This window comes from Armigeres subalbatus, chromosome 2 (assembly GCF_024139115.2).
Source record: "Armigeres subalbatus isolate Guangzhou_Male chromosome 2, GZ_Asu_2, whole genome shotgun sequence".
NCBI classification, from domain to species: domain Eukaryota; kingdom Metazoa; phylum Arthropoda; class Insecta; order Diptera; family Culicidae; genus Armigeres; species Armigeres subalbatus.
This window is the reverse complement of record NC_085140.1, coordinates 453636655-453659299: the sequence shown is the minus strand read 5'-3', so window position 1 is coordinate 453659299 and position 22645 is coordinate 453636655. Positions and strand designations below refer to the sequence as shown.

The following is a 22645-nucleotide window of genomic DNA, read 5'->3' as shown; positions in this document are numbered from 1 at the left end:
TAAACGTTAGCAAAGATATTAAAGTTAATATATAATATTTTAGTTAGTTAGTTAGTTAGTTAAGCAATGTCTATCATGGCCTAAAGATGTAGATAACTGTGTGGCAAGGCAACTGACAAGCAGATGCCCAGCATGCTCAGGAGTCAAGAAACCCCCTCAACTCTATATCTGTTTTTTTAATTTTTCTAATATCGTAAACCAATGCATTCACGCGACAGCGCTTGGGTTATTGCTTTGCAATATGATCTTGGATCACTCATGGTATTTCTTTCAATAGACAACTAACTTAATGATTTGAATTGACTCGTTTAATAAATATTATTCATTATTTTCTCTCGTTCATCCCACACTTGTTCGATGTGTAATTGCTATCAGAAATGCAGTTCAATTCTATCCAATTTAAAAAGCGTGATCTTCTAGTAGACTCATATGATCTACAATAACCATTACAGTAGCAGTCCATTTTTGTAGTGTAATTCAGTCATCCTTCTCCTTGAGAACAGCCAGAAGATTAAGTAGCCTGTATCTGTCTTGATAGCGGTAGAAAATGCAGGTAAGATATAATTGGTTAATTGCAGGTATCGTTAGGGCAATCATGTTTTATTTGATGCCAGTCCAGTTATTTCGGTTTGTATCGTACTTACATTCCGGCTCTTCGCATGCGACATTTCCCGGTCTTGTCTCGAAATTCTCCTCTGGCACAGGGTGTAGCAGCAAGCAGTTGGGTATTGATGACCGGTTCACTTGGTAGCGCTTCAATGTCCGAGTGCCCGTGACGGGCCATATCCCCTCCAGCAGCCGATCCTCCTCCGCCTAATGAGTTCTTGCGATGTCGATTGCGTCTATTTGCCATAACGCGAGAGTTGGAGTTTCGGTATTTGGGCTTGAGCACTGGCTCGACGATAACCTCGACGGGAATTTCTTGGTAATCGTAATGTACTGGATTTGGGTGATAATTGGGGGTGGGTTTGAAGATGTATATATTGCTCGATGGGAGCGTTGTGGTGCTTGGTGCCGACATGATGTAAGAAGAGCTATCATCTTTAATGGGGTTGGCATCGATAGTAACTGGGTCATCTATGGTTGGCCTTTTCGGCGGGTCTTCCATGGGTGATTCAGTAGTTGTAGTCGTTCGTTTTGTGGAGGTTAACGAGACCGGTGTTTTGGTAGTCGCCTTTGGAGGTTTTGAGGTCGTGGAACCGCCAAAAATCGGTAGTGGACTAACGGTCAGGTGTGCTGGATCATAATCATAGTCTCCATAGTCATAGATGGTGTCGTCCTAGGATAAATGAAATGCAGTAATGGAAAATAAGAGGTCGATCAGAAATGCATTTTTTTAATAAAAAATACCATAAGCAAGCATTCAAGTAATAAAGGTATTTAAATAACAAACAAAATTTAAAAAAAAAGTGTTTAAGCTCTTGCACCAATCAGCTCGTGGAGTTAGATCCCACATTGTGTTTCTATATAGAATTTCTTTAGTGGAACAGAAGAATAGTAGGTTCAGTTCCCATATTCAAATTAAATTTAATTGTATTTTGCTATCCAGGACATCGTCAGGAACTAATCGATAACAATAAATCTGATTTACTGTCTGGACAAAAGTATCGGACGTTCATTGAGTTTGTTATTGTTGTATTATAATTGTTTTAGTTTAGAATATACATTACGATCACACATGATCGAAGATTGTGCATGTGCACATCGATATTCGTTGATTTGCTTACCCCAAATTCGCCTTCAAACTTCTCGCCATCCACGGAGATGATCTTCACGTCTTTGATGTTGACGTGAATGTTGTACTTGCCGGTTTGCCTCTGATCGTAGGTGGTCAGAGATGGTCTCCCACTATTGGCACCACCTCCACCGCCACCATTTCCACCCGCGCCAGTTTCTTGGTTGTCCAATTTATTCATTTTCGTCGAAGCGCCTTGTGCTATGCTCGCAGCATCCAGTAGCAAGATCAAAGTCGGCACTAGGAAAATTGCTATTTTTCCTGCGCTTCTGCCGGTCGATTCCAATCGTTCCATCGGATTAGAGGTCCCGAGTTCTGCGAACCTGATGAGGAATAATGGGAAGAAAGAAACAAATGATTGCTTCTATATGTGCCGTGCGCTCACTTGATTAAGGTTGCTAATTGTAATAATTGTTAGTGAAATTTGTTCCCCAGTGAAATCAGTTTATATGACCCGTAAGTGAAAAAATTCAATGCAATCAAACATGCGCCATTTTACCGCTATGCATAATTAACCGATATATACTCAAGCACAATACAAATAAAAGAGCGTGGTGGATTTTTCAGCTTAGTTTACATTGAATCTGAATGTACTTGCTATCCCGCGGTTTATTGAGACTCTCAAGTTATTTTCGAAGCGCTTCTTCCGTCAAGTAAAAAGACGGGAAATCGAAGTCATCGAAAAAGTAATGAGACCACAAATAGCCTGTAAGGGTACGGCATTACCAAGCCCGAGTTAATATATCACATTATTTATAATAAATGATCATTAGGGGAAGGTGGGGATACGTGATCCTATGAGAGAATTGATCCCCCCTGTTTTACCGAGACTTGTTCTAGCGTATTTTTTAGTATAGAATCTCTGGAAAAATGATCGTTATGTGGTGAGTTATATTTTGGATTGACAATCGTATTGATTCTGAAGGACGGTTTGTTTGTTTTGATTCTCCTAAAGATTTTTTAATGGCCACGCAAAATTTGACAAATTCTCCTAACAATAACCAAATGCTATAATTTTTTCACAGCACAAAGCCATAAATATGCTAAATTATCTGTACTGGTCAAAATGTCAACATTTCATTGCAATTTTAAGACATTTGAAATTGTTGCGTTGTTGCGTCATATGGGGGCACTTGATCCCTCAAAAATTTGACGGAAGAATTAAAAAAAATATATAATTTGTTTCTTATGCGGCTATCCTTGTGTAGATTTGACAGATTTGATGAAGGGTTGGCTCAAAAAAATATTGAGTAGATATTATAGAAAGGGGATCAAGTCTCCTCAAGTTCTAAGATGCGCTGCCGAATTCCATATCAAAAATCAGTCATAAATACGCACAGCAAATCGAAAATCTGCATATTTTGGAGGAAAAATATTTAAAAATCAAAGAGCACCTTTCTACTTTTATCAAAGCAAGTTCTTGAAGAGGGATCAATTCCCCCCGAATATTTTTAAATTCGATTTTTGACAGACCTAAAAAAATGATTGTGTATTAATAACAACAACAATTTACAGACTGTCACACATCAGTATATACATATAATGTTAAATTATTAGAGAGTCTGTGCGAAAACCGCGTGAGTTTATTCATTTTTGGCCGTGATCGCAAATGAGAAAAGGGGATCAAGTCTCCCCAGTCTCCCCTATGCCCAGCGAGTTCAACAGTTTTACTATCGTAGGATGTAATAAACTTGGTTCAGGATGTTGTTAAAAAACTAAATATTTATTTATTTATTACCAGACTAAGACCACCTTATCGATTCACCATGCCCGCTATGCACCTCGCCTTCTTGTTTCCGTCGTTCCCGTCAATAAATATATTGAACTCATGATTAGGGGTTAGGGTTAAAACGTTCCATGTTCCTATTCGTGTCCGTTGTTTCGCGCTAAGAGTCGTCGCCGTAAAATCAGTCCGTATTCTTTCATTATCGGATTCTCGAACAAATTGATGTTTCGGGAACAGTAGGTTGTTGGCCTAAGGTTCCCTATCCACCGGGATGGGGCTGCCATCTTAGGTATAGCTTCCGGGGAATAGCATTTCATACTCATCCGCTGGATGCCAGAACAGACGCTGTTGGAACCTCATGATGGTGTCAAAAATTACTTTGTGTAATTGTGAATCAAATTTTCATCCTAACAACTCTTTGCTGCATCGTTAGGTTCGTGAAAGACAAATTTGATTTTTTGTTTCTTAAACACCCAAACCGTCTAAAACAATGTTATTGTTGAAAATGAAGGTGTTTCAGCTTTTATCAATGGCTTTGAAAATGTTGCAATGTTTTAATTCAATAGGGGGAATGACGGCTTTGGCAGGTTTTGTTCTATTATTGGCAGGGGGGTTTTTTATGACTGACTAGGCTCAAATTTGGCCTAAGCATTCTTTGCATATCAAAGAATATTGTGGCCAAATTTCATAAAATATGGTTGACAAAAACCCCTCTGCCAATAAAAGAACAAAACCTGCCAAAGCCGTCTTTCCCCCTATATCAAATGTTGTAGTATAAATTACAGTGCCGTGCCCCTTCAACAAGGAGGAACTATGCAGATTTTTGGGTCTGGTTACGTACGTTTCCAGATTTCTTCCCGATCTTGCAACCCTGAGTCATCCGTTGAGAGAACTATTAAAAGATTCAAACAATTTCTGTTTACTTGCTAAGCATCAACAATCGTTTGAAACTCTAAAGCGACAGATAGGACGTATTGATCACTTGGGATACTACGATTCGAACGATCACACCATTTTGGTAACAGATGCTTCAGGTGTTGGCCTCGGTGCTGTATTGGTACAGATACATAAAAACAAAGCTCGTATAATCAGTTACGCTTTCCGAAGCTTATCGGAGACTGAACAAAGATACCCACCAATAGAAAAAGAAGAGCTCGCGATCGTGTGGGGTGTAGAACGATTTCGAATATATCTTTTGGGGATATCGTTCACTCTAGCAACCGACCATCGTCCTTTGGAAGTTTTGTGTACGGCAAAGTCACGCCCGACAGCACGTATTGAACGATGGATTACAAGATTACAAGCGTTTAGATTCAAGGTCGTCTACAAAAACATCTACATCTTACATTGCTAATACTCTCTTACGCCTTGGATCACACGCGAATGTTCCAAGAAGAATCTGAGATGTGCATACGAAGAACTGTCGCTAATGCCCTAGCAATACTGCATAATGAGCAATCGAAAACCAATTATGACACAAATACCGAAATCACGATTCGTACTATTCAGGAAACGGCTACTATTGATATATCGGAAGTAATTGAAGCAACGAAAAATGATGAAGTAATGCAAGCTTTATCATCCTTCATCACGGAAGAAGATTGGACTTAAACAATATTCCCTATTCCGCAGTGAACTTTTATTCGCTAATGGCTTGATTACGCGCGGATCGAAAATAGTAGTTCCATTGAATCTCAGAGAAAGAATGCTAATGCTTGCCCATGAAGGTCATCCGGGCCAAACGTGTATGAAGCGACGATTGCGATATCGCTGTTGGTGGCCAAATATGGATCAAGAAGCAGTCAAATTTTGCGAACCGTTTTGACTCAAATTCCGAACATGACTCATATTCCGAATACTTGCTTTTAAATGTCCATTTTGGCTTTATTCGTGTAATTCTCTCCATAGGATCTTAAATTCATTTGGAATCTTGATCCTCAGAACTGAAAACCGATGGAATTTTTAGTTTTAGGTGCCAAAATGCCAACGTTCGGAATATGTGTCATGTTCGGGTTTTAAGTCTAAACGGTAGAACCCTTCCGGAAAACTGTGGATTGATATCGCGATCGGTTTTATTGGCCCTTTGCCAACGGGAGAACACATATTGATGGTGGTTGATTATTATAGCAGACATGTTGGCTTGGAAATCGAAATAATGATGTCAATAACTGCCAAATAAACTATCAAGCGTTTGTCAAAGATTTTTGGATAGTGGGACGTGCCTCGCACAATCACGCTGGATAACGGAAGACACTTTGTTGCTACAGAATTTGAGGATTTCTGCAAAGTTAAGGGAATATATTTGAACTATACCACAATGTACTGGCCACAAGCTAATGGCGAGGTGGAGCGCCAAATTCGATCGCTTCTGAAACATTTTTGAACCAGTATTTAGATATGTACAACAATACTCCTCATTCTACAACCGGAAAGTCTCCGAATGAGCTTCTACGAAACCGACGACTACGGTTCAAATTTCCGGATGTAGAAGTTTTATCTACTGTCGTTTCGTCAACAGAACAGAGTGACAGTGACACGTTTAATAAATTCGTGGGAAAGGAAAGAGAGGATGCTAAGCGTAATTCGAGATCCAGTGATGATATAGGTCCAGATGACATAGTACTTTTACGCAACCTGAATCCAACAAGTTCTCGACCAGCTAGAAGATTGCAACGATTTTTGTCTAAAATTGGAAATTATTTTGTTGGACATTTATTGCAATGTCTCAATATTAGAAATTTTATGAAGTTCATTGGTACTATACCACGGAGGCAACTTCAGAATCATTTTCAAAATTTTATTTTGAATTCTCTGAAGTGCCTTCTTTCTGGTATTGCAGCAACTAGTCCATATTGGCACAGCATACAACATGGCAGGTCTAAAAATTTGTTTGTAAATCAAAAGTTTGTTCTTAAGACAAAGTTTTGATTTTCTGTTTATAAGTGGATATAGGCACTTAATATATTTGTTACATTTGGCTTGAAGGCCCTCAATGTGATTTTTAAAAGTTAATTTTTGATCTAGCAGAAGTCCTAAATATTTAGCTTCGCTAGACCAATTAATTGGAACCCCATTCATAGTGACAATATATCTGCTAGAAGGTTTCAAATAAGAAGCTTTCGGCTTATGTGGGAAAATTATAAGCTGAGTTTTGGAAGCCTTCGGGGAAATTTTCCATTTTCGCAAGTAAGTGGAGAAAATATCTAAACTTTTTTTGCAATCTACTACAAATGACACGAAGGCTTCGCCCTTTGGCTGAAAGGCCCGTGTCATCTGCAAACAAAGATTTTTGACACCCTGGTGGTAAATCAGGTAAGTCAGAAGTAAAAATGTTATACAATATGGGCCCCAGTATGCTGCCTTGGGGGACACCAGCCCTTGCAGGTAATCTATCAGATTAGGAATTCTGGTAGTTTACCTGCAGTGAGCAATCTGATAAATAATTTTGGATCATTTTAATGATGTACAGAGGAAAATTAAAATTCATCAATTTTACAATCAAACCTTCATGCCAAACACTGTCAAATGCTTTCTATATATCAAGAAGAGCAACTTTTGAGCCTTTTCGCCATTTGTTAATAAAATTTTATTTCCCTCTTTAAGCGCTGGAATTGGCTTTCGAGCTTTTTAAGAATTTAAGAATACGAGACCATTATTAATATCACTTTTGGTATCGAGAGGAATATCAACATCGAAATTCCTATCGATATACGTTTTATATAAATCCCAATCAGCTCTATAATAATTAAAAGTAGAGCTGATTGGATTGTTAATGGCTTTTTGTGAGATTTCAAACGTCACAGGAAGGTGATCAGAGTCAAAGTCAGCATGAGTTACCAATTGGCCACACAGCTGACTTGAATCCGTTAAAACTAAATCAATTGTAGAAGGATTTCGACTGGAAGAAAAACAAGTTGGTCCATTGGGATATTGAATAGTATAATATCCCGCAGAACAATCTTCAAATAAAATGTTACCATTGGAATTGCTTTGAGCATTATTCCATGAACGGTGTTTGCCATTGAAGTCACCAATTACGAAGAATTTTGATTTGTTGCGAGTTAGAATTTGGAGATCAGCTCTCAACAAATTCTTTTGCTGCCCATTGCACTGGAAAGGCAAGTAGGCAGCAATAAAAGAGAATTGTCCAAAATTTGTTTCAACAGAAACTCCCAAGGTTTCGAAAACTTTGGTTTCAAACGAAGAATATAATTTATGTTTAATACGTCTATTAATGACAATGGCGACCCCACCACAGGCGCTCATTTCGGTAAATTAAATAATTTGAATCTCTTTTGATGAAAAGACCAGGTTTTAAATATGTTTCAGTTATAATGGCAATGTGCACATTATGAACTGATAGGAAGTTGAATAATTCATCTTCCTTACCCTTTAAAGAGCGGGCATTCCAATTTAAAATTTTCAAATAATTATTTGGATCCATTAAAACGAAGTCCATTAACAATTTTTTGAGTAAATTTGATACCAACCTGAACTGCTTCAGTTTTGGTATTTGCCTTGAACATTGTATCAATCACGTGATCACGTTCATTTAGAAAATCAAAGTCGGAAGCAAATCAGACCGCATCGTGCTTTCGTGCCGTGCGGTTCTTTCTCTCTTTGCGGAAGGAAGTTTTTAATACTACCCGAAGCTATTTTAATTTCAACGGTGCTTCTTAGCGCTATTTGTACCCACTGATCCCGTTACGATCTTTGCAAGGACCCGTGCCTTCGTTTTACGTTGGACCCGTTTGCGGAAGTAAAATTCCGACAAGCGGTGGTAATCCTGCAGGGACACCGTTCTGGGAAAAAAACCTCTTAGAAGGTCACGTCTCCACGCTCAGCAATGAGTATTAACAAAAACAAGAGGAAGGGGAGTCTCTGAATTCTCCACTTCCTTCAAAGAAACAAGGTTTCAAGACCGTCCTGCCCAAGCGCGGAAAAAATAGAAGGAAGCTGGAGACTTCAGATATTCCTTCTAAATCTAATGTTGACATTGTTTCTTCTCCTATCGAACTGAGCAATCAGTTCGATTTGATTAATGATGAAATTGAGCAAATCGAATCTACCTTTAGCCCAGGTGATTCGATTCATGCGAAGAAACAAAGGATTCCGCCAATTGTGGTATCTGTTGCCGAGTTTTCTGGCTTCCGGAATGAGATTTTGAGTAACCTTCAGGGGATCATGGTTTCATTTCAGATTGCTAGGAAGGGTGACTGCCGCGTTTTGCCGGGATCCTTTGACGATCGCAAACGTCTTCTTCACTATTTAACTGAGAAGCGCCATAAATTCTTCACATACGACGACAAAACTGAGCGATTGTTCAAAGTCGTCTTGAAAGGTCTCCCCAGTGATGACAAATCACTGGATGAGATTAAAATTGAAATTTCTCAATTACTTGGATTTTCACCAGTCCAAGTAATTAAGATGAAAAAGAAATCCCATTCTGGTACTTCCCAGAGGGGCATTTCTCAAGAATTTTATTTAGTTCATTTTAACAAAAGTGAACTAAATAATATGAAAAGTTTGGAAAAGGCCTGTATTATGTCTCATGTCCGGGGGAAATTTCCAAAACCCTACCCAGTGCCGTAAGTGCCAAAAGTGGGGTCATGGAACCAAACATTGTCACATGGATGCTAAATGCATGAATTGTGGTGGAACCTCTCACGCCAAGGACGCATGTCCTGTGAGAGAAGATTCCAATAAATTTAAGTGCGCAAATTGTGGGGGCAATCATAAATCCAATTTCTGGGAATGCCCTTCACGCAAAAAAGTTTTGAATTCCCGTGCAAAATTGATGACGGGAAATTCCAATCGGATCCCAGATTCGAAGGGTAGAAATTTTTCAAACGCTCAAATTTCGAAACCGGTTACCGGTCGAGCAATTCATACCCACCACAATTCACAAACAAATTTTGCCGCTCGTCAACGGGTAGCAAGCACTTCAGTAAATTCCAATTTTTCCAATGTACCGACGTATGCAAACATCGCTGCTGGTGGACCAAATTTCTCTTCTCAAAATGAGGTTTATACCCATATCTCAACGGAAAATAACGGTCATGTTGCCGATTCAGGTAGCATGACTGTTTCCGATTTTGATTTTTTAACTGAACAATTGCATCACATGATTGATGCAATGTTCAAAGCAAATACCATTCCTGAAGCTGTTCAGGTTGGTATAAAGTACACACAAAAAATTGTTATCGGACTCCGTTTCAATGGATCCAAATAATTGTGTGAAAGTTCTAAATTGGAATGCCCGCTCTCTAAAGGGTAAGGAAGATGAATATATTAACTTCCTTTCAGTTCATAATGTGCATATTGTCATTATAACTGAAACGTATTTAAAACCAGGACTCTCCATTAAAAGAGATCCAAACTATTTTATCTACAGAAATGATCGTCTTGACAGCGCCTGTGGTGGGGTCGCCATTGTCATTAATAGACGTATCAAACATAAATTATTTTCTTCGTTTGAAACCAAAGTTTTTGAAACCTTGGGAGGTTCTGTTGAAACAAATTTTGGACAATTTTCCTTCATTGCAGCCTACTTGCCTTTTCAATGCAATGGGCAGCTAAAGAATTTGTTGAAAGCTGATCTTCAAATTCTGACTCGCAACAAATCAAAATTCTTCGTAATTGGTGACTTCAATGCCAAACACCGTTCATGGAATAATGCTCAAAGCAATTCCAATGGTAAAATTTTATTTGAAGATTGTTCTGCGGGATATTATACTATTCAATATCCCAATGGACCAACTTGTTTTTCTTCCAGTCGAAATCCTTCTACAATTGATTTAGTTTTAACGGATTCAAGTCAGCTGTGTGGCCAATTGGTAACTCATGCTGACTTTGACTCTGATCACCTTCCTGTGACATTTGAAATCTCACAAGAAGCCATTTATAATCCAATCAGCTCTACTTTTAATTATCATAGAGCTGATTGGGATTCATATAAAACGTATATCGATAGGATTTTTGATGTTGATATTCCTCTCGATACCAAAAGTGATATTGATAATGCTCTCGTATCTTTGACAAATTTAATTGTCGAAGCCAGAGGCATTGCAATTCCGAAATGTGAAGTTAAATTCAACTCCATTATTATTGACGACGATCTTCAGCTACTGATCCGTCTTAAAAATGTGAGAAGAAGGCAATACCAAAGAACTCGCGATCCCGCGTTGAAAGTTATTTGGCGAGATTTGCAAAATGAAATTAAAAAACGTTTCGCTATTCTGAGAAATACCAACTTTGGGAATAATGTCTCGAAGTTGGATCCCAGTTCGAAACCCTTTTGGAAATTAACAAAAATTCTTAAAAAACCTCAAAAGCCAATTCCAGCGCTTAAAGAGGGAAATAAAATTTTATTAACAAATGGCGAAAAGGCTCAAAAACTTGCTCAGCAGTTGGAGAGTGCCCATAATTTTAGTCTAGGTCTCACTAGTCCAATTGAGAATCAGGTTACACGAAGCTTCGAAGACATTCTCAATCAAGAGAATGTTTTTGACCCTTCGTTGGGAACCAATTTGGATGAAGTGAGATCTATTACTAGAAAATTTAAAAATATGAAAGCCCCGGGTGATGATGGTATTTTCTACATACTTATCAAAAAACTTCCTGAGAGCTCTTTATCCTTTTTGGTTAATTTATTTAACAAATGTTTTCAATTGGCATACTTTCCAGATAAATGGAAAAACGCCAAAGTTGTTCCAATTTTGAAGCCGGACAAAAATCCAGCTGAGGCTTCTAGTTATCGCCCAATCAGTTTGCTTTCATCAATAAGCAAACTGTTTGAAAAGATTATTTTAAATAGAATGATGGTTCATATTAATGACAATTCTATTTTTGCTGATGAGCAATTTGGTTTTCGCCATGGGCATTCAACCACTCATCAGTTATTAAGAGTTACGAACTTAATTCGGCTCAACAAATCTGAAGGATATTCGACTGGAGTTGCTCTTCTTGATATAGAGAAAGCATTTGACAGTGTTTGGCATGAAGGTTTGATTGTAAAATTGATGAATTTTAATTTTCCTCTGTACATCATTAAACTGATCCAAAATTATTTATCAGATCGCTCACTGCAGGTAAACTATCAGAATACTAAATCTGATAGATTACCCGTAAGGGCTAGTGTCCCCAAGGGGCAGCATACTGGGGCCCATATTGTATAACATTTTTACTTCTGACTTACCTGATTTACCACCAGGGTGTCAAAAATCTTTGTTTGCAGATGACACGGGCCTTTCAGCCAAAGGGCGAAGCCTTCGTGTCATTTGTAGTAGATTGCAAAAAATGTTGGATATTTTCTCCACTTACTTTCAAAAATGGAAAATATCCCGAATGCTTCCAAAACTCAGCTTATAATTTTCCCACATAAGCCGAGAGCTTCTTATTTGAAAACTTCTAGCAGACATATTGTCACTATGAATGGGGTTCCAATTAATTGGTCTAGCGAAGCTAAATATTTAGGACTTCTGCTAGATCAAAATTAACTTTTAAAAATCACATTGAAGGCCTTCAAGCCAAATGTAACAAATATATTAAGTGCCTATATCCACTTATAAACAGAAAATCAAAACTTTGTCTTAAGAACAAACTTTTGATTTACAAACAAATTTTAGACCTGCCATGTTGTATGCTGTGCCAATATGGGCTAGTTGCTGCAATACCAGAAAGAAGGCACTCCAGAGGATTCAAAATAAAATTTGAAAATGATTCTGAAGTTGCCTCCGTGGTATAGTACCAATGAACTTCATAGAATTTCTAATATTGAGACATTGCAACAAATGTCCAACAAAATAATTTCCAATTTTGGACAAAAATCGTTGCAATCTTCTGTTGCAACGATTAACTCCTTGTACCCTTAGTATAAAATAGGTTAAGTTTAGTTTAAGTTGAAAACATTGTAATTCATGCATGGTTCAATTCAACCAGAGGAAAAAAAATTCTAACTGCCAGAGGCAATTGAAATGTATTAATAATAACTAAAAGCGTAACTTAGCAAATAAGGATGATAGTGTTGATCAAACACGGAACATCTAGTGTAAGAGACGAATGCATGTATTCAGTGGCGTAGCCAGAAAATTGGTCTGGGGGGGGGTTTTCCGAACATTTTTTTTTTCGAAAAAAAAAATTTCTTCTGAAAATTTTGTCTCTGGGGGGGTTTTATGCCCAAAACCACCCCCCTGGCTACGCCACTGCATGTATTAGATAATTAGCAAATAAAATTAGTTTAAAAAAAAAAAAGTCGGAAGCAGACATGCTACCTGAGTCGTCAGAACGAACATTATTTCCCGTTGAAGAATGGGTATGAAAGTCATTCATTGTGGTCATTGTGGTTTGGCGGTACTGTGACCACACACAGATATTCCGGTTTTAAACTTACAGTTAAAGTAGGAAAACATAAATCTGAAGGAATAGAGGGCCCAACTATGAAATTTATAACTCCGACAAAACTTTCAAGATTTTTCCGCAGAACGTTCCTGTCCACGGATGATGGGATTGACGGTGATTAGTCAAGTCTCCCGGTATAATATAAATTAATGGAGCTGAACTAAACTCATTCTCAATAATTATTTGTTCTTTGTATTGCGAACGCATTATTTTATATTTAGCAGATCAACTGAGTCCATAACAAGTTTTCAATTAGTACATGCATATTTTTATATTGTGCAAGCAGTGCAACTTACTTAGGTTCGGGTCCAGTCTTGTGTTTCGCCATTTAAATAATGTTTGCATAATCAATATCATAATATCTCATTATATCCCTATTTCAAGAAGTGTTACTTGGAGGTGGCAACAGTACCACCCGTTGTCAACATAGACTTCCTTTCGGATTTGATTGTCGGCTCCAAAAAACTTTAAGAAAACTTTATTACATTTCAAATCGTTAGATAACCTTTGTTGTGCGTTTTAAACGTGTGAAATTAGAGCTTCGATTGTTTGTTTTTATTGACTGATTGACGGGAAAACGACAATGGAAAAGGTAAAAAGGGGAAAGTATAAAAAAACAATGTTTCAGATTCTGCAAGCTGTGTGTGTGTGTACAAACTAACCCCCACTGTCTGGCAGTGATGTTATGGAAGAAAGCTGTCTGTTAAAACAGTCAGATTTAATCCGGGAGTTAGAAAGTGCTAGCTCTACTGCAGCTCCAGTGACCCATTTCAGAGTGCCTGGTATTTCATGTCCACTCCGAGGCCACTATCACTAACAGTAAGCCCCGCATAAATACATTCAGATATCAAATGGATATATGCAATATATTTATACTTCCGGGATCAAGATTTATATCCATGATACATCATAAATATACATCGTTGAACTCAGACCGTATTTAGTGAAATCAGTTTTTATATATATATATATATCTTTAAGTATGGAACGGACTCACCATAATTGAAACTTTCCAATCCATCTGTAAATATGCTAGCATAACAATTCGCTATTTACGCTCCAAATTGGTATGACTGCTCTGGACGCGTCGCTTGCGCTCACTGGCTGCTGGCTGATGCCGGGTCGGGCGATGCCGGCCGGCGACATGGTTTTCCTCAGCTTGCTCGCGATCGACTTGCGACAGTCAGTGATACCAACATAATAAAGATGACTTTGTGTTGTATCAACAAGGGTAAGGAAACTGAGGTAATAAACCTGGTATGCACCTCACATTCTCCTTCTCCTCTATAAAAAAATATCCGCGGTTCAATTTGTTGACATAATATTAATATCAAACGTCTAAAAAAAAATCCCGCGACGTGCAAACATTGATTAATTAAATATTAGGATGAATAAATGCCTAAGACGAATTAAGTACTGTCCATTTAATTCCACCAGTTAATTTTCGTTATCTTTGCAGATACGTATTTCGACCACAACTGTGTGGTCGTCTTCAGTATCTTGTACTTGACTTGACTCGTAAGTCGAGTCAAGTACAAAACACTGAAGACGACCACACAGTTGTGGTCGAAATACGTATCTGCAAAGATAACGAAAATTAACTGGTGGAATTAAATGGACAGTACTTAATTCGTCTTAGACGGTTTAATACATTCCACTAAAAGAGCTTAATATATTTTTCTGATGAATAAATGCTTATTTAGGACCTTTTTGCGTTTCTAAGGACAACCTATTAGTTATCTTAGTTTCGAATCCGATATTTTATTTTCATAGTTGTTCATTGCTGTTCTTATTTAAAGGCATTCGCCTGCCCATGCCATGTGTTGAACTTGAAGGTTTCAGAGCATTCAGCAGTCAGGCATCTAATGCCAATATTTCACCAATTTCTCGATGCCTGGCTGAACATCACAAGTACGGACACGTTTCATTAATTGATTGGCAACCTCATTCCAACTAATGTATAACATTCTTTGGCAATTATCTGCTAGCAACCCTATAACCAGAGAACAGCAAAGTGAAAGCTGTCGAACTTTAAGTTTACTCACGCTAAACCGAAATAACTCAGTCGCTGGGTCATTTGTACCCGGATTTTTATGATATTAGCAGTTGTCAAAATCTGGGTATGTCAACAAAATGGATCTGATTCCGACGGACCCGAAATCTGGGTAACTGAGGACTTAAATATTTTCGGATATAGCAACATGGCGCCGACGTTGCATGCCGGAGAAAATGTTTTACCTTTTTTTTGTTGAATGCAGCAAATATAAGGTAGAAATGGTTAAATTTATCATGGCGGAGCATTGTCAGCACAGCCGGAAAATGACATACATTGCGGGAAACTGTATTTTTTTTAAACATTTTTCATGCAATAACAATATTCTGAAGCGAAAAGAGCTGGGTACCGGTTACCCAGATTTTTTCGCTGGTACTGTTACCCAGATTTGAGTTAAGATACCCGAACCCAAACTAGAGTAACCACGGTTTTGCTGAATCTGGGTCACTTTGATGTAATTCAGGGTAGGTTCAGGTTAGCGTGCTTCTTGTGCTTAAGTTACAAAAGTCAACAAGCCGGATTGCAACCGCTTTTGACGTTTCGATTGGAAACAAGATGTCGTCTCTACCTACTTCTTAATCTATCAGCCTAGAGTCCTATAAGAAGAGTAACGTCATGTGTTACGATTGACAGGTCTCCTGCTCGTTTGGAACGCGCATTTGTATGGAAATGACAGACGATTCTGTTCCAATTCTGACACTTGACGACACTGTTATTATAGTCACTGTATATCAGACATTTAAATGCAAGCTTTCGTGTTGCCCGATGAGAAAAAGAATCTGTTGACGTTTGGATTGTGAAACAAACTTTTGATCTAACTTCAAAAGCGGGTGAAGCACTTATTTAAACAAAAAATGTCTTCTTCAGCTAAAAAACTCGAATTGCTTGTTGGGTACGGCTTAGCCAGAGGACACCTAACTAACAAGAGATCGACGAGCAAATTTCAACTATATCTGAAGCTTCAACGCACCACGGACTTAACAATTTGGAGCTGAATGAACTATGTAAATGGTTTCCACAGGAGGGTGAAACGCCTGTCATCCGCGGTACAATGTCATTCTACTCAACATCATTTTTGGTACTTCTATTTTTGGTACCCGTTTTCTGTATGGTATACCCCACCCAGGTATACCCTAATTCATCTGCTTATTTTGGGCGATTGGCTTGTATGTAGTAAGTGCTAATTATCGGAAATTAACATTTCCAGACACAAATTTGCAATTAGCCAAGTTTTATCGAGCCTTTTTGTGTTTCTTTTCAGTCCCTTGGGTTTCCATAACCAACAAAATAGATCTTCCTACCATCTAATAAAAGTGGCTTCAGCTACACAATACCATACTTTAAGAGATTATTTTCGCTTTGTGTTGGCATTGCCGTAGTAAAAACAAATTGGCGGAGAACAAAAAAAAAAGCACTAATTGCCCGTTTTGTTTTTGCATGTATATAAAAATTATTCATTGATTTTCATCACCGATCGAGAGGATTTCCTTTGAATGGTCCTCACTAAAACCAGTTTTTTTTTTGAATTTTTACCGCTTGTATCTTCCTACTGGCATCGCAAATCCCTCCAATGGAAACAAGTGTAGGCTAACATCTCTGGGGTGTTCCGGGCCTAATTTCCTGGGATGCTATGTGCTACGTATTTCATGGCAAAAATATGTTCGATTCCCAATCCTCAAACCATCTCTCAATACCATATTGTTGGTACAGTGTGAAATAAACTGAATTTTTGGTAATAGTAGTGTCAGAACTTTACGCTTACAGCTAAATAACATCGTGTATTTTATGCTGGGATCAGAAGCATAGCAGTGTGCCATCCATATAGTTTGTCTTTACCGATCAAAAAGTTTTCTATATTTCCCAAATGGTTTTTATTACCATACAAAATGTTTTTTTCCTCCGGTTTTCATTACCGATCAGGAGGCCTACTTCATTTCCAGATTAGTTTTCATTACCATATAAATGTTTTTTCCGTCTACTTAAGATTCTATAACTGATTCAGTAGTTAATGCCGCATGTATGGTTTCCACGACAGTTCTAAATGTTTCCTTTTTTAATAAGTTTTCATTCAACCGTCTAAAACGAGTTTAATACTTTCCATTTAATTCCACTAAGATTAGTTATCTTTGCAGATACGTGTTTCGACCTCAACTGTGAGGTCGTCTTCAGTGTCTTGTACTTGACTCGATTTGGTTTTCATTACCTCCCAAATGGTTTTCATTACCATTTGAAATGTTTCTTTTCCATCGGTTTTCATTACCGATGAGGAGATTTTCTTTACCTCCCGAATGGTTTTCCTTACCATTCAAAATAGTTTTTTTTTCATCGGTTTTCATTACCGATGAAGAGGTTTTCATTACCTCCCAAATGGTTTTCATTACCATTTGAAATGTTTCTTTTCCATCGGTTTTCATTACCGATGAGGAGATTTTCTTTACCTCCCGAATGGTTTTCCTTACCATTCAAAATGATTTTTTTCATCGGTTTTCATTACCGATGAAGAGGTTTTCATTACCTCCCAAATGGTTTTCATTACCATTTGAAATGTTTCTTTTCCATCGGTTTTCATTACCGATGAGGAGATTTTCTTTACCTCCCGAATGGTTTTCATTACCATTCAAAATGATGTTTTTCAAATTCGGGTTTTCACTCTTTTCCTATTCCACAAGCATCTTACCTCTCAGATCTTACCCAATTCCGCTTTTGACTCGCATCGAATAGAACCAGTTTTTTTGCTCACACTCAAATTACACTTACAGTCAAATATTTTCATTCCTACATTTTCTACCTCAACTTACTCAAAAAATAAACTGGCAGGATCGCCAATGTAAATATGCTAGCATAACAATTCGCTATTTACGCTCCAAATTGGTATGACTGCTCTGGACGCGTCGCTTGCGCTCACTGACTGCTGGCTGATGCCGGGTCGGGCGATGCCGGCCGGCGACATGGTTTTCCTCAGCTTGCTCGCGATCGACTTGCGACAGTCAGTGATACCAACATAATAAAGATGACTTTGTGTTGTATCAACAAGGGTAAGGAAACTGAGGTAATAAACCTGGTATGCACCTCACACCATCGTTTGTGCCTGACCATTATGATCCAACCATAATCATTCTCTATAATCTTGAAATCGTCTCAAATATAATTAGGGTAATTGTCGGGAAATTTTGAATCATTTTGAAACATCATCTCATCGTCATCATCTGGCTCTGGATTGAAACAAGTGTCCTCACATCTTGCCTTCGCTCACCCGGTCAGCATTTATTGGCAGCAATTATAACTGGACCTTCATGGCAGCATAATTTATCAAAAAAGCACAAACAATGTCACTAAGAATTGCTAGTTTTAAAACATTCACTTTAGTCTCAGAAACTTGACTTTTTTTTCTCAAAGAAACGATTTTTTTCAATGTTTCAGATTCTGCAAGCTATCCCAAAAAAAAGATTTTCTCGCAGAATGTCAGGTTTCTTCACGAAATCTAGAATTTCTCTATAAACTCCTAGGAACTCACTTGTCCTTCAGTTAGTAATTCAAAAATTAAACCATGATCTAATTTAATGTTTCATTATTTTCATTAACAGAATCTCAACAAATTTCAAAAAAAAAAACTTTAAAACGAATGCAGCATATTCAAAACCCAGATTAATCCACCTAGCGGTGGATTTCCTTTCTCGTTTCTTTTCTCGGTGCCTTTCTCGTTTCTTTCGAGTGAGTAATTTCTACGCACTTTTGGTATGAAAATAAACCCACTTGTTGTTAGACAAGTTTGTACCTTCCCATTTAATTCCACCACTTGATTTTTTTTATTACAATAAATTACAAAACACAAAATAATTTTCTTAATGAAAATAAAAGTGTTTTGGCCATAACTCCGAATCCCATAGTCCGATTCGGCCAATTTTCAATACGAAACAATGGGACATGATTCCGCGTCGAATGAAACGAGCAAATCAGTGCTAAAAAAGTGAGTGAGATTTTTTCTTGTAAAAAATATATTTTGGCCATAACTCCGAAGTCCATATTGTGCATTTAGACCAAAACTGTTTATATGACGCTTATGAACTGGCAGCAAGGCCCACTTCCGACAAGATTCACACGAAAAATAAAATAAATATGCAGCACTGCACGGTGTTATCTGTATCAAAATCGAGCTTGTTTTGTCGCTGACAACGTCGCTTCGCTAGCACCAAATTGAAGTTAGGAAGTGGATTTCCACACTTCCGAACGCTCTTCCGATAATGTGTTGGTGTCAAACCCAAACTTTGTTTTGACGTTCATGATGTCGGAAGTAAGTTCTGAAGTAAAACGTCGGAAGTCGTAATACAATTTAGTTCTGGCGACACAATAGCGCCGACGAACCGACGTGTCACCACAGAGAACAGACATACAAGTCCGTTCTCAATCGTGTGTAAGGGATTTAACGGACGTTTTGAAATGCAACACAAGTGGCAATCTCGTGGAGGCGCTGCCATCGCATAGTTTCTCTCATAGCTGTCAAAATTTTAGGCGCCACCACCCACCATGGACATAAACAACAGATCCTCCTCCTCACTCTGGTTTCAATTCCATGTGATGTTGCTTTCTCACAATAACGCAAGCGATTTTCCTGCCATCAAGGAGCACATGGTTTTGTTTTGTGATGAGGGAAGCTCCATTAATTACGTAACACCAGAACGATCATGTATGGTCCCTCCTCTCCCTAGTTACACTTTTTGTATAAATTATGTAGATTTTTGGTACTGATTTTCAAACCTCAGGCAACCCCCTCACTCCTCTAGGCGTTATGTAATTTATGGATGTTCCCTGAGATGTTTCGTTGGTGAACAGCAGCTACCACCTCTGCCTGTACTTTCAATTCTTTTGAATCTTTACCATCCTTTCCATTAGCCACGGTCATCGTCATAGCCAGTAGCGAAGCACCAAAAGGATGGATAGGCCATAATTTGTGCTCAAATATATTCATGATTTTTCTACCATTCATGTCCTTTTAAGTATTTCAATTCGGCTTATGTATGGAAATCTAACTAGCGTTTCCGGCAGTGAATAGTTGTCTCTCTTCGGAATATATTTATTCACCAATATGGGAAGTGGCTATAGCAGAAACTCTACTTGGCAAAACAATCAAATTGCTTGAAGGTACGAAAATACGTTTTGCTGAATTTGTTTTTTAACCTTATTGGTTCTATAGTGCATGAAAAATAAACATCAACAGTTAGCATGTGCTGGAAGAGGCGGCAAGCTTGGTATCATTTTGGCGCGCAATGTTTGTTTGGTGGAATGTGACAGGTGACAGCTAGTACGCACGACGTCATGAAAGACACCTAGCGCCGCCAAACGACGTATTGCCACAGTCAGTATTCTAACGTACTTTGATTTACACAGCTGTTTGAGTAAAATTTGTTCTAGCCTGGATGTCTGTTATCTGTGGTGTCACCCCATGAAAAATAATTAAAATTTGCTGCCCACAACGCCATGATGAAAAATCATCGAACTCTACCGCCACCCGCATAATAGCTCGCGAAGTTTTCGTAGCTCAGCCACCAACCTACGTGCGTTAACATTGCACCGGAGTTGTGTCTTAGCTCATTTGACAGAAGCGATCGCCCTCAAAAGCGAATGACCGTTAAAAAGTCTGAGACAATCAGAAAGCGACAGTGACACGTCGGTTCGTCGGTGTCCACAGTCCGATTGGGCCAATTTTCAATACGAAACAGTGGGACAGGATGCCGCGTTGCGAGCAAATCGGTTAAGGATAAGTGCCTAAAAAATGAGTGAGATTAATTTGCGCACACATACACACGCAAACATCACCTCAATTCGTCAAGCTGAATCGATCGGTATATAACACTCCGGGCCTCCTATAAAAAGTTTGTTTTTTAGCGAACATATAGCCAAAAAGACCAAAAATGCAAAAAGCAAACAAAAAATCCAAAAATCCTGAAAAATCTCAGAAATGAAGGAAAAATATTAGGAAAATAGGTATGAACTAACAAAAACTGTGATTGCAATTGCATCATTTGTTTGAGAAACTGCATATATCCATTTTACACAGTTCCAAGAAAACAAAAAAAAACTGTTTCTGAACAAATTTGGACCGAATCTTTCGATTTTTTCGATACTGATGAAAAGCTTTAGGCAGAACTCTACACTTTTGTGCATTCCCAGTTCGAAAACTGCTAGAAATACTCTAAAATAGCTCTTTAAAATGCGTGTACATATGTAGTTTTTCGAACAAATGAATAAAAATTCTAACAAAAATATTGTTTTTGTATTTTTTTTTTTGCCAGAATACGTGTTTTGGACGAGGATTCAGAATATATTAATATCTTAATTTGGCCAAAAATGTTACAAACAAACGTTTCAACTGCCCCCTCAATGTCAGAAAATCATACTTTATTCAAGAGTTCTCCTCTAAGAATCCTCAAAAGCTATTTGAAATCTTTCTTTAGTATAAGTACGGTGTTCATTTTGAATATTATATTCCATAAACTTGTTTGGATAATCGAAACTATTTCAGACTAATTATTTCGGATCTAAGAATATTTGCATAATTTTTATTACATCTTCAGAATAACATAATTACGAAAGTCTAGAAGGGCATCTGTTTTCATGACACTTCGCAACCTTCAGGAAACTTATGATGGTTTGAACAATGTGATTACTTGGGAAATTCAATTCCGGCGGCTTTGGCCTTGGTTCAATTCCAGTCGGCGCCATAGGATAATAATCTCAAAGCCGAATTTAGGAAGACATTTTAGGCGCCTAAACAATTAGTTGTGGATATATTATGTATTTGAAAAAAACCTAATTAATCCACCTATAGCTTTAGAGATGCCTCTCCCGTATATTATAAACAAAACAAATTTTGGTCATAACTTTTGAGCTCATGGTCCATTCTGGTCAGTTTTCAAAAGGAAACAAAGGGATTCTCCGTAGAGTGCAACTCCTTGCGAGCAAATCGGTTAAGAATAAGTGCCTGAAAAAGAGTGCTTTTTTCATATACATACTAGACATCACCTCAATTGTGTAATTTGTGTAATTTTCTCCATAGGATCTGAATTCGTTTGTAATCTTGATTGCGGAAAAATAACAAAAAATTTTAGTTGTAGAGCGCTAAAAGGCCAGTGTTCAGAATATGACTCAACTTTTACACTAGCCTTAATTTTTCCCCGAGAAAATTGTTCAGAAGTAATTTGTCTCTGGAATACGATACCTTAGATCAGAACAATTTGAAATTCAATTAGAAAATCTTTATACTCAGTAAAACCCACAACGAGCAATGGTTCAACCTTTTTCCAACAGCAGAACTGGGTTGCATAATGCTTTGCGCCCATTTTATGAAGGTCAACAAACTGCCGGCAAACCAATGAACTTTTCTCCAAGAAGCAAAACGAGGCTAGCTCGTATCAAATTGAATTCGCCATCGTCGTAATCGTCGCGGTCGTATAAATAGAGGAACGAATCCATAAATGGGAGGGTGGGAGTATGTATACACAAAGAGTACGATCCGCGTACTGCTTCTAAACATGACCATTACAATTTTCTTGTGTTCCATCCCATCCAATATTTGCGCTGGGGATTGTTAGCGTTGCTAACGATATTGCCGTATCTCTTTTTGCTACCACCTTTTGCACTCTATCTTTCCGCAATGGGTAATCAATAATAAATATATAGAACACTATAATTTGTATACGCCACCACAGCACTTCCCTCCTCTCAGCCCAGGAGG

The 22645-nt window shown here is 38.0% G+C and overlaps 1 protein-coding gene across 2 annotated transcripts in view; it reads right to left on the bottom strand.

Annotated features, from left to right (window-relative positions):
- Positions 1-293: 293 nt before the first annotated feature.
- LOC134218233 (early growth response protein 1) overlaps positions 294-22645 on the bottom strand; it is a 37773-nt gene continuing 15421 nt past the window's right edge. The window contains exons 2-4 of one of the 2 annotated variants that reach the window (XM_062697158.1): positions 1728-2058; positions 645-1279; positions 294-530 (exon numbers count right to left, since the gene is read on the bottom strand). In XM_062697158.1, the coding sequence (XP_062553142.1) occupies positions 512-530; positions 645-1279; positions 1728-2030 (957 nt within the window). In that variant the 5' untranslated portion in view covers positions 2031-2058 and the 3' untranslated portion in view covers positions 294-511. The remainder of the gene's footprint in view (positions 531-644; positions 1280-1727; positions 2059-22645) is intronic. The other variant, XM_062697157.1, reaches the window with a different exon arrangement.